General features: G+C 38.1%; 1 protein-coding gene across 1 annotated transcript; it reads right to left on the reverse strand.

Annotated features, from left to right (window-relative positions):
* Positions 1-2,875: 2,875 nt before the first annotated feature.
* LOC128109261 (uncharacterized) lies at positions 2,876-12,734 on the reverse strand. The gene is made up of 3 exons (XM_052736422.1): positions 12,201-12,734; positions 8,433-10,218; positions 2,876-4,122 (listed from the first exon to the last, which is right to left on the reverse strand). The coding sequence occupies exons 1-3, from the start codon at positions 12,732-12,734 to the stop codon at positions 4,052-4,054; spliced, it is 2,391 nt and encodes a 796-aa protein (XP_052592382.1). The 3' UTR covers positions 2,876-4,051.
* Between the last annotated feature and the right edge of the window lie 235 nt (positions 12,735-12,969).

A 12,969-nucleotide genomic window follows, 5' to 3' on the forward strand; every position in this document is an offset into this window, starting at 1 on the left:
GAAATTTTGAGTGTCAAAAATAATGCAATAATATTAATGGATTTAAAAAAATCTAACCCCTTGGAGTAAAAAAACAGTGGGTGTGGTGCTGGGAAAGCTTTATTGGAAAGGGTAGAAAATACTGAGGGTAACATTTTGTAACTGTCAATTGTAACTATTGGTGTTGGCATGCTTACTATTGGATAGAGAGCTGCTGGGAAACAAAATATATGTTCTCCAACACCTCAGCTAAAAACAGAGAATAGAAGCTAGAGAGATGACTGAGCCCTTCAGAATACTTCCTGTACTTGGAGAAGACCCGGGCTCAGTTTCCATCACCAACACGGCAGCTTACCACTCTCCATAACTCCTATGGAAAACATCTGATGCCCTCTGGTAACCTCTGTGCAGGCACCAGGCACAAGGAGCACAGACGTACATATAGTAAAACATTTGTATACATCAAATAAGTACATCTAAAAACTATTTTGAAACAAAGAAAATGTATTTTATAGGAATAAATCTAATGAATGCCACCAAAGCCAGGATGTCTTGGATAGTATTAGCAACAACGGAACACTAATATTTTCCTTTGTCATGTGAAGAGTGCTACTAGAAATACACACATCTTGTATTCTTGTCAAAATATGTAAAAATGAATCTAATCATAAAGAAATAAGATTAACTTAGACTTTGGGACATTATTTGGGATGACCTCAATATTTAAAAATATCAACACCATCAAAGTAAATACAGGGTGCTGTTTTAGATGAAAGGATTCTCAAGAGATATAACAACTAGATGGAATGCTTGATTTTATTGGTTCTGTAGATTAAAAATCTAAAAGGCATTTTGGGGGTAATTAGATAATTTGACTATGAGCTCACTAGACACTTTTTGCCTCAATGCTGACTTTCTTAGGTAAAGTAATAACATGGTGGTGTGTAGGGAAAAGCCTGTCTGTAAGAGATATGTATAGAAGTACCAAAGGTTGGAATGCTGTGGTACCTACAATTCATCTTCAGATAGCTCACGAAAAATTAATAGAAAAGGCAAAGTAAATGTAATAGAATCATAACACAGTCTAAAGGGGTAAACAATATACTGTTTCAGTTTCCTGTTGGTGTGAATTTTTTCCAAAATAAAATGGAAAAACTAGAGATCCCAAGTATACATCCAAAGGATTTGTGAAAACAGTACAGAGCCACGCACCATTTACACATGATCCAGTCACTAGCAGTCCATGTAATTGTAATGGAGCAGACACCTTCCTAAGAGTAATTTCATAGCCATTGTAATGGCAACACAATACATTCCTGACTTATGATTCTGGTGTAATAAGCCCGTGGTGCTGCCTGCCACCTGAAAGTGTAACACATGCCACTGTATGCAGTGTGTGCGGTACTTGAAGATAAGTGATTGCTCCCGGAGCATGTACCCTACTTAGACATAAAAAAAAGTGCTGTGTGTGGCACACTGGGGCCAGACTCATGTTTACTGTGTATTTTAGTTGTATTAAGAAGCCCTCTTGGCCGGGCGGTGGTGGCGCACGCCTTTAATCACAGCACTCGGGAGGCAGAGCCAGGAGGATCTCTGTGAGTTCGAGGCCAGCCTGGGCTACCAAGTGAGTTCCAGGAAAGGCGCAAAGCTACACAGAGAAACCCTGTCTTGAAAAAACCAAAAAAAAAAAAAAAAAAAAGAAGCCCTCTGAATGCATTCTGTGGCATTCAATCAGTAACATCAGTTGGCCATGCATTTCTCAGAATGTATCTCTGTTGCTAAGCGCACTTTGCCACAGTATCCAATATGCAAGTGTAGTTTAACACATGTAAAGTTGCTTAATTAACTAGTTTTCTAAATGGGACAAAATATGTATTCAAAGTCCCTTCAAAATCAAGATAAGATTTATCAAGGGGCTTAAAAACTTGGAGAGCTGTTTTTCTGAATGTGTTACCTCAAGTTATTGACCTTTTAAAAAATTTAGGGAGTAAAGCTAGTCAGAACCAACTGGTCATGACTTGTAGACTCACAAGGTGTCCCAAGAATAAGTTTGTCAATGTGTTACAAAGAAAACCTGAGCCAGAGCCAAGTCCAAGCAAGGTCACCCTGGGCAGAAACCTTCAGGGAGGCTGGAGAAAATCATAGTACAAAAAAGCACAGTGCAGTGCCAAGAGGATGCCATCCTGCATGGACTGTCAGAATTAATTGTCTTCATTAGTTGATTGTTTTATCTGCCTTCTTTCAAAAGAGATTCAGGAGACTGCTTATAATCTGAACCTGGGAAAATGGACAGAATGTGCACAGGGTACGGTTGATGCAACACGCCTCAGTGTGGACAGCTCCGACATCTGTGGATATAACTTTTTGTCACTGCAAACACCCACTCTGCCCTGGAGAGGAATCCATCTTTTTCTCTTTTCAGAATTTCACACTGTGATTCCAATTCAGAATCAGTCTTGACTAAGACTCCAACATCCTTGTGACCTACCTTCACTTATCTAGGATAAGTGATATGGCCTTTAACGATGACTCAGCCTGCTGTTCATGTTCTTTGAAATTATATATCATATAAATAATATTATATATTGGTCCCAAACGATACCATAACAGTACTACAAACTGGAACAGGCTGGGAATGTAGCTCACTTGAGACAGCAATTCTCTAGCATATATGAAGACCCAGGTTCAGTCCTCAGGAGTGCATAAAATCTGACATAGTAACACTCAGCTGTAATCCTAGCACTTGGGAGGCAGGAGGACCAAATCTTCAAGGTTATCCTCAGCTACATAGTAAGTCTGGGGCCAGCCTAGGATACATGAATCCCTTCCCTTTTCTTGAGACAGTGTCTGTAGCGAGCACATACCCCAGTTATGGGGGAGGAATAATCACTCTTGATTCAGACTTGGTATAACACTCATTTATTCACACAGTAAGATTACAAGCAATATTCATCCTGTCTTCCAAATGGAAGCAGGAGTACCTCTCCGGGTATACAGGTCCGGACTCGCCACGTCTGTTCCTCTGGATCTTGGGTCAGCCTTCCTCAGGTCAGCCACGTCTGCACTGGGGACAGGATCTCACGTCTCTGGCAGAGGAGAGTCGTCTCGCGCGAGGGCCTGACGAGCTCTGTTGGTCGGGTCTGAGGCTTCATCTTTTATATTCTTTCCTGGCTAGGTTTCTAGTCTTATCCCTACTTCCACACATAGCTTATAGCTTATCACTACTCCATTTGTGGTTTACTTACATCATTCTATTGCTTATCACTCCTGACCAGGGTTGTTCACCCTAGGCCTTACATGTGTTCCTTACATTCCATCCCCTGATGCCTGAAATGTCTTCAACATAAAAGGCATCACATGAGGTCGCAGCCTGGAGATTTACAATATGTTATCCTAATTTGTTAATCCTAGCATTCTTATCCTTCTCATTCTGGGTGGTTTATTTTTATGTTTTTTCTCTATATATGCATTATATAACTTCAACCAAGTGCTATAAGCTGCAAATTCTTTTAACACATCTATAACAAAATCTCTACACAATATTCTAGTACATATGCTTTGTAAATACATTGGTTCTCCTGTTTCCCACTGTGGGTCATTCAGGAAATCTTTATCAATGCTTATTATTGCTTCATCAGGATTATGTTTTAGCCATGTTCTATATGTTTCATATATTCTGTGATTACCGCGGCCCACATATGCTGCAGCTAAAGCTGCGCTTATATGTAGGGCTGCATCCATGTTATTTCTGTGTATTTTGTACATTCCATTCACTTTATATACACTAGATTGTATGGTTCCATAATATCTCATGTATCCATCTCCAATTAATCTCATATCATGTATACCTCCTTCTATTGTCAAGTGGAACGTTAAGTGCATCAAGAGCATTGGGAGGTTGTCTACCTCACCTGGTTCTGATAGGTAGAACATTGCATATTTATGGGTGCAGTATTTGCATCCCTGTATCGTTCCTGCCATAGATAATATACCTATTCTATAGAAAATATCAGACAATGGTTCCATATATTTTTGGTATGTGGTATATAGTAAATTACTCATTCCATTTTTACTAAGTAAATCGAAGCGTCTGCCTGACGGATTCCAAAGTGGGTTTCCTGTTACTTGATTCCTGTAAGACATCTTAAGCATGGAGTTATTATCAAGCATTTGATTTTTTTAGACAAACATAAAGCAATACTTATCCCTAAAATTACTAAAAACCAAAAGGTTGCTAACTTTATCCAGTGCCACCATGTGTAAATTGGTGTACATATTAGATCTAATCTGACTAGTCTGCCTAAATAATCCCAAAAGCTGCATTTCTGCATCTGTTTTGCCCAGTCTTTATGTATGTATGTATTTGTTCTTAACAGATTCACTAGATTGTGCGTTTGTGCTTGTGATGTATGTATGGCTGCATCTTGTTCTTTAATTTTGTTATGTATGGATTCCAGTTGTTTCTGATTGAAATCTGCAATGTGCTGTAACTCCATTGCTTGTTTTACAAATGTTTGGTGATGTTCTAATTCTGTTGGGTCATTAAATAAGTGTGAGCCATCAAAATAATGTTTTTCTTCTAGTGTTAATGTGGTCACTCTTTGTTTGGTTATGTTTTTACCATCATAATTAGTGAAATTCATTTGTAGGATGCTACAGTTGTGTACCATATAGCATCCTGATTCTGTAATATTGAATGTTGTGATATCATCATTCATTGTGGTTTCATTAAGATTTATGCAGCTAACTAAAGTAGGTAAATATTTAGCACATATCAAGAAAGTGTAATCTCCCGTATCTTCTAGTGACTGTGTGATAGTAGTTACTGCCAATTGACTAGTTTCAAGTGTGCTTTCTGGTAAATGTGGATAAACGTATGTATTTGCTCCTAATGATATGGAGTCTTCTAATGGTATGTACACTGGTGTGTCATTCATATTGGTCCATAAGTAATGGTCTATGGGTACTAAGTATTGGTGGTTCCATTCTGATACTCCTGTTCTTTCAGTATATAGCTGTGGTATCGCCTTGGAATGATATGCTGAAAATGAATTTTGTAAGAAGATCTGTACTAAATGTATATTGCATAATCCATCTGTGCATGAGCTTTCATATTCAGGGTTTAGTATACTTTGATATTCTCTTGTTCTTCTCCCTAACCCTGTGCTAAATAAACTATTTAATTCATTATTCATATTACTGACTTGAGTTCGATACATTTGACACATCATCATGTTATGGTTAGTATTAATAAGTTTTGCTTGATAGGAGAATTGTTCCTTATAAAGGTCTTGTGACATTTTTATCTCGCCTTGCATAGTTTGTATTAGTGTATGCATGCCATCTATAGAATTTGATATAGCTGCTAAAGCTTCTGCTGTTTTCTTATTTACTTCTTGTATGTGGTATATTTCTGCCTTTATTGGTTCTATCATTGCTGCTGATACTCCTCCACCCATTATTCCACCTAAAATTGCTCCTGCCATAAAGGCTGCTACTGCCATTGCTTGTAGTGGTTTTCTTCCTACTCTTGTTGGTGATGAGTAGTCTAAATCAAATCTAAAATTCACATCACTACAATATTCTATAGGTGGTTTCAGTGCTGTCAAATCTATTGTAATTTCAATTTTTCTAATCCTAGGGTATAAAACTAATTTAGCTGGACTTTTTAGGTCTGGTATAATAGCTGGTGCCTTGACTACTGTTGGGGTTCCTTCTGGTGGTATTAGGTATCCTTTTGGAAAATGAGCTGTATATAATCCAATATTTTCTTTATTTGGTCTGGTCATATTTCCTCTAAATATAATTAATGGTGTGTTGGAATGTTCGCTGAGAAAATCCTTATTTCTTGATATCGGGAGATAATATATTTTATCCCAATATTGTGTATGTGATTTCATTGATCCTCTAGGTTTGTGTGCTACCCATTCAGCCTTATTCCATTCTTTATATTGTGGATTTGGCATTAACATGTAGAAATAATATGGGAGATTATGGTGCTGTAATTCAATTACTCTATCCATTTCATAATCCAAAGTTTGCCAAAAACTCCCTGATCTAGTTATCCCATTTTTATAATGTACCATTAGGTCATCTGGATCCATAACCTTATTGATTCTCATAGCCTTTGTCATTTGTACATATGGTGGGATATATTCTACCTCCCTTATACCTGTGAAATTGTATGCCTTTTGTTCAATTGCCCTATTAAATATGAAAATATTTTTTGCTGCTACTTCATCTGTAGTAACATTGGCACTGACTTCCCAGGGTATGGGCATGTCCAGTAAGTCTTTAGATTCGTGAAACCAGCAAATTGATATCTTACTGCCACCTAGCATGTTATGTATTTTATGTTTTGGTTCATGTATCATGCCTATGGTTAATATTGGTGTGCTGTCAAATTTTACTAGTGATATATGTTTGTTTATTATGGTAATTTTACCATATATATTCAAATTTATTATTGTGGTTGCTTTATTTGTGGTACAGTTAGTCCGTACCGCTGTATTATTTGTTTCGGTAAAGCATGATAATTTGTTTCTCAAGCTTGTGGTACCTTGTGTTAGTGATTTTGCTAAGGTTAGGTTAAAAAATCCCAAATTACTTGCTTGCGTAAAATATGTTGGATATGACTGTTGGTCGTCATTAAATCTCATTATTGCCTGGACCTGTTTAGTAGCTGTTATATTTGCAGTACTGTCCACAAAAATTCCTAGCCATGGTATTTTCTGGCCTATTATATCTGTGATTGCTATTAAATCTTGTACTGACCTTGATGTTCTTCCAGTAAATAAAGGTCCTACATGTAGGTCCACTATAGTCTTTGTATTGTTGTTTTGTCTAATGTTTGTATTTGCTTCAGACATATTTATACATGCATATGCAAAAGAGTGTTTTTCCCTGTGTAATGTGGAATTTACTGTAAGTATGCAAATGTGTGTTATGGTGTCTGTGTTGCAATCATATTTAGGTTTCATTGTGTGTCTCATTGAAGCCCAAGGTTGTTGTATAATATCTGTAAGTATGATTGGGAATCTCCAATGTTCTACTCCTAATTGCAATATTTTTGTCCAGTCATCCCATTTCCATTCCTTTCCTTTTACTGATGGGTTATCTGTGCTATATAATACAGAGAAGTTACCATAGAATGGTAAATTGGGATAGTCTGCTACGCATAACCAGTTAGTATTATTTTGTCCTGGTACATCTAGCTTATGTTTTTGAATGTATCTCCATAAGTTATTGGGACATCTATTTCCCCAGGGTTTGGGTAATGGTATTATTCCAGATACTACTGGCCATGGTTTTACCATTTCACCATCATTGCATACTGTCCAATTCATAGGGTTGCATGGGTTTATAGGTGTTGTAGTTACTTTAGGTGTTGTACTAGCAGGGTAATCACCATCATAATAGTCATCATTGTAATTATACACTTGTTCTTCCCACCTTTCTGATGTCTTATTATACAGCATACCTATCTCCTCCATTTGTTGTGCTATTACTGGTGCGAAATATTGTCTCACAAAGGAGCTATTCATGCCTAGTTCGCAGTCAAATTCTGGTTCTGTCTCTATTCCCATTGTATTGGTCCTATAGTGTGAGTTTACCCTTAATGTGTTTGTTCTGATATGTGAATTCTTTGTCCAATACATGTTGTATATGGCTGCGTGATTGGTAATGTTGGTCCATAATTCATTGTAATGGCATTTTAACGGGTTCTGCTCATGTATGTTGGTGTTAACATCATCCCCTGATTCTAACATATATTCTTTGTTTGGATGGTATATGCTAAGTGCCATTCTATATTGATCGCAACCCTTATACCAGGCATATGTTAAACATGCTGCATATTTTTGCCAAAAACTGTGTGTTTTTCCTATGTAATGTGTAAATCTTCTCTCTGCTGACCAATATAGCGGTAATTTGCCTTCTAGATCATAAATTGTTGGTGTAGCAACGGTATTCTGTTTCCTAGTGCCCACTTGTATAACATGTGGTGTGGTGGTGGGTCTGTTTGTTGTGGGTGTACTGTCCAATAGGGCTGGCATTGGTATGCTGTTATTGCCATCACATCTGCTAACCTGAGACAGAAAAATGAGCACACAAAGGCTCCAATAGCATATAGCTTGCTTGCCTTCAATGTGCACATCACCTTTGCTATTCTTATTGCCTCCTGTGCAGATAGTGTATCCAGCATACCGTGAAGTTGGCTGTTCTGGATGCTGCAGAAGCATATCCAGGATTGGTATTGTTGACTATGTTGTATGAGTAGCTTCTTTGGTAAATGATGTTACAGAAGGGAAAAACAAATTCTAAGATTGGCAGTACTATGTATACTGCAATAGCTATTAGCCAAATCGTCAGGAGGATTGCCCTTATGAATATCACCTCCCTGACACACATTTATGCTATATCCTCCAGCCTGACTAATTTCAAGTCCTTTTTACCTTGAGTTATCCACACGTTGTTTCCTGTTCCTGGTGCTATTATTTCTGCTGGGGATAATTTGTTATTCTTCCGGTTCCTGTAAAGGCAATTAGGATTCCTTATTACTTCTCTATCTATAACTGTAGGATAATCTATTGTGTGTTGTTTTTGTATAGCTTCTTCTATTGGTGACTTCCTATTTATTCTGGGTCTGGTATTCAATTCATAAGTTGCTATTTTTATTGCTAATGACAGTGGTATTCCCTTATGCATCTCTAGCTGTTTTTTAATCATTCCGTTCCATCTTTCTATTGCTCCAGCTGCTGTCGGTGTATAGGCTCTATGGAAGTCCCATTGAATGTTTAAGTTTCTAGCCATTCTTTGTGTTTTGGCTCCTGTGAAATGAGTTCCTTGGTCTGATTGTATTATATCAGGTATTCCATATGCTGCACACCATCCCCAGACTGTAAGTATTGTTGTGTTTTGGTCTGGGTGTGTGCTTTCTCGGGCCATCCCGAGACCTATTGTTATGTCTACTAGGGTGCAGCAATATTTTCCCTTGAAGCTGTTTAACGGTCCTATGAAGTCTATTTGTAGGATTCTATTAAAATCCATTCGGTGTCCTATTATCCCTTGGTAATTGTGTGTTAATCTTGTAATAGCCTTTGGGCAATTGTTGCAACTATTGATTGCTTTCCTTATTGTCTGCCATGTTATCTTAAGATTTCTTTTATCGAACCAACTTTTTAGTGCATGTGTACCTATATGTCCTAACTGCTCATGGATTTTCAGTATCTCTTCTGTACTTATAGGTATGTCCTTAGTTGATGGTCTTACCTGTATCCATTCTCTCTGTATTTTACCTTTTCCTGTTTCTGGATTAATGTTTGCCTTCCATGTACCTTTTAACTTTATACTTAACGCTGAAGCTAGTTTGTCTACTACTTCATTGTTTTTACTTGTCTCATCCTGTTTCTTGGTATGTGCATCTACATGGTATACTATGATTTTGATTAGTCTGCTTGCTGCATCCAATTCCTGCCATGCTGCCTTTGACCATATGTCTTTACCATTAATTTTCCATCCATTATTTCTCCATTTACCTGACCATACTGCTATGCCATTTGCCACACACCATGAATCGGTGTATAAATAAATTTGTTTATAATTGTCCTTTATAGTTTGTCTTATCGCCAATAGTGCGGCTATAACTTCTGCATGTTGGGCTGATTTATCAGTGCCCTGGTCTGTAATGACCATTCCATCCCCAGGTCTATAAGCGGCTGCTCTCCATCTCACTTTGTTGTTCACCGTGGTTGCTGATCCATCGGTGAACCAGGCATTAACCAGAGAGGGATCGTACTCTCTAGTCCCCCAATGGCCCATTGGTACCTGTTTCTGGGGAGGGGTTGAGGTTGGGAAAATGTATCCCTCTGGAGTCATGGGCCTGTCGGACTGAAGTATCGACTCCGATACCGCTGGTACCGACCCCTTTGCTGACAGAGGTGTTGATCGAAGGAACTCCTGAAGGTACCATTTCCATTGAAGTATCTTTCCTTCCATGGGTAGTCCAGCCCATGCCTCTCCTGGTGCCTTTACCCAGTCCAAAATGGGTATATGTGATCGGAGAGTCACATGGTTCTCTTTGAGCAGTGAGTGGATTGTCCTGAATGCCTCGTAGGCTGTCCATATGGTTCTTTCGAACAGCGAATATTTGTTCTCTGACCATGGGAATTTCTTGCAGTAGAAGCCTATTGGCGTTTCCCTGTCTTTATTTTTTGAAAATATATTCCAATTACCATAACCCTGCATATACAAGATGTCCACAAATACGTGGTCACCGGGCTGTATATAATATAGGTGGCTATACTGGTTTATATATTCCAGTACCGATTTAACGGCATTTTCGCAGTTTTGGTCCCATTCAAAATCCTGTGCTTTCTTTGTTATTTTATATAAAGGCTGTAATATGATCTGTAAGTATGGAATATGCTGCCTCCAATATGCAAATAGGCCAATTAGATGTTGTACCTCAGTTTTATTCTGGGGTCGCTTAATTTGTTTTAATTTATCTATTATTGTTTCGGGTATTGTTGGTCCTTCTGTAGTCCAATGTACCCCTAAGAATTTTACTTCTGTTCCTGCTTTATTTACTTTTTCTAGGTTTATAGTCCATCCTTCATTTCTTAAATGTTGAATTAGTTTCTCTAATGTACTTTGTACTTTGTCAATGGCTTGTCCTACTATCATTATATCATCTACATAGGTATATATGTTACAGTCTGATTGTGGTTCGAAGTTCTTTAATGTAGTTGTTAAGGTGTTGTGTGCAATAATAGGACTGTTCAAATACCCTTGAGGGAGTCTCAAGAATTGATATTGCTGTCCTTGCCATGTAAATGTAGTAAGTTCCCTAGATGTTGGGTGTAATGGGATTCCAAAGAACATATCACTTAAGTCTATAGTTGCCATTGCCTTTGGAGCTGAATTTTTAATTCTAAGAAAGATGTCTTCCACATCAGGAAGTTGTCCTGGAAGTTTAGGTGTTTTTTCATTTATTCTCCTGAAGTCAACTGTAAATCTCCATTTGCCATTAGGTTTCAGCACCGGCCATACTGGGCTGTTATAATTGAATGATTGAGATTTCTCTATAATGCCTTCTTTTAGCAAAGTTTGTATAGTCTCTGTTATTTCCTTAATACCTCCTTTGATAGGGTATTGTGCCGTGAAGGTCGGGGGTGTGTGTGGTAATTTAATAGGTTGTATTTTTACTTCTGCTAGATTACATCTGACCTTAGCTATTCTCTTATTATTTAGAAAGTCTGGGAATAATTTTCTTATTTCTTTAATGCCTAGGATATTACAGGGTGCATTGAAGCTAGCTGCTTCAATCTCATATTCCTTATTATATAATTTGAGTCTTAATTTTATTACTGGTACTTCTGTTTCTCCTGCTACTCCCTGTATTATAATCCTTTTATCAGTTTTAAAATGTTCTGTAAATTCCGTTATTATACTAATTTCAGAACCTGTATCTATTAGCCATTTTACTATTCTCGGCCCTTTGTTAGTTATTATAGGTATAGCTACGAATGGTCTACCAGCCGGGTTGATCAAGTCCGTCTTGGTATGTAGCGTCTGGGGGGTCCTGCTCTTGGGGGCCTGTGATTGTTCTGATTGAAAAATTTTGGTCTGAAATTTGGTTTGAAATTTCGATTGCCTAAAAAAGGTTTTGGTTGGCATGTCTGTCTCCATGGGTTGCTCTGTGTCTCTCTCCATGGGATATTTTTCCTTCCTGTCAACCTTCTAATTGGGTTCCATGGTTTATTTGCATTCTGTCTTATGGGCATTTGATTAGCTTTCCCAAATGGTCTTATGTTCGAAAACCGCGGTGTAAATTTCTTCTTGTCCTGTTTCTTATTAACATTGAATGATACTACCTTGTCTATGTCCATTTCCCTGTAAGATTTAAAGAATTCCATGGCATCTGAGATGGTTTGACATGCCTGCAGGGGTCCAGCTAGGCTCATTTTAAGGTGTGCTGGAGCTCCTTTAATAATGATCTTTTTAAATTGTGGTGTAAAAGGTGCGGCTTGAGGTGTGGGTACCTGGTTGTATATGAAATACAATATGCCTAATTTTCTACATTGTTTTATGGCTTGTGCATATGTTGTCCACTGTGCTGCTGATTCAAATTGAGTGAGGTCTAATGTTGGAAATGCAAATCTCCAAGCTGCAGTAATCCAATCTAATAGTGGATGTGTATCGCCTTTTGATGTCTCAATTACATGCTCTAGAGCTTCTGATACTGAGGGGTTCTCTACTATGTTTCTGATCTTTCTCATTTCTAGATCAGTTAACATGACTGTGTCAGCTCCCTTTTCCCACAGTCGGCACATATATTCTGCGTCTTTCTGTCCATTTTGGGCATAATCTTTCCGTAATTCTGAGATCTCCTGAGGAGTATATGGCCTGATTTCCTCAAACTTCGTTCCCATTTCAAATTTGGGACGATTACTACCTCCTCCAGTGCTGAAGGGGTTCAGAGCTGATATAGTACTTCTAATAGGAGTTCTCTTACTTTGGGTAGAGACAGGAAATGATGGTACGGTGTTACATCCATTCCATCCAGGAGTAGCGCTACGCTCCTGTTCCTTCCTCACTATGTTTAAGGCTAGCCTTTTGCCCATTAATCTGTCCTTATCAATATCCTGCACCGTTTTCATAAGCAGTGCGGTAGTTTGTGCCTTGCTACATCCCTCTAATTCTTGTTCTACCACATCCGGATTTGTTAATGTGTTAGTTACATTTACTGATTTCATGCCGGCCTTATTTTTAACCTTGGAGGCTACTTTTCCCCACTGTTCTTCAACCTCATCTTGGTATTCTCTACCTGTCACTGGGGAGATGTTAGTCTTCTTAAATTTCTTAATTAATCTATTCATTGTAAGTGGTATACCAAGCCGTACAAAAATTTAATTAATTTTTTCCTACGGTACCACTCCCAGTCACTAATTCGTTTAGACTGATTCAAAGAATCAGTTATCAATTTTTCAA

The sequence above is a fragment of the Peromyscus californicus genome, unplaced genomic scaffold (genome assembly GCF_007827085.1).
Source record: "Peromyscus californicus insignis strain IS unplaced genomic scaffold, ASM782708v3 Scaffold_14__1_contigs__length_90479793_seg_1, whole genome shotgun sequence".
Lineage (NCBI taxonomy): Eukaryota > Metazoa > Chordata > Mammalia > Rodentia > Cricetidae > Peromyscus > Peromyscus californicus.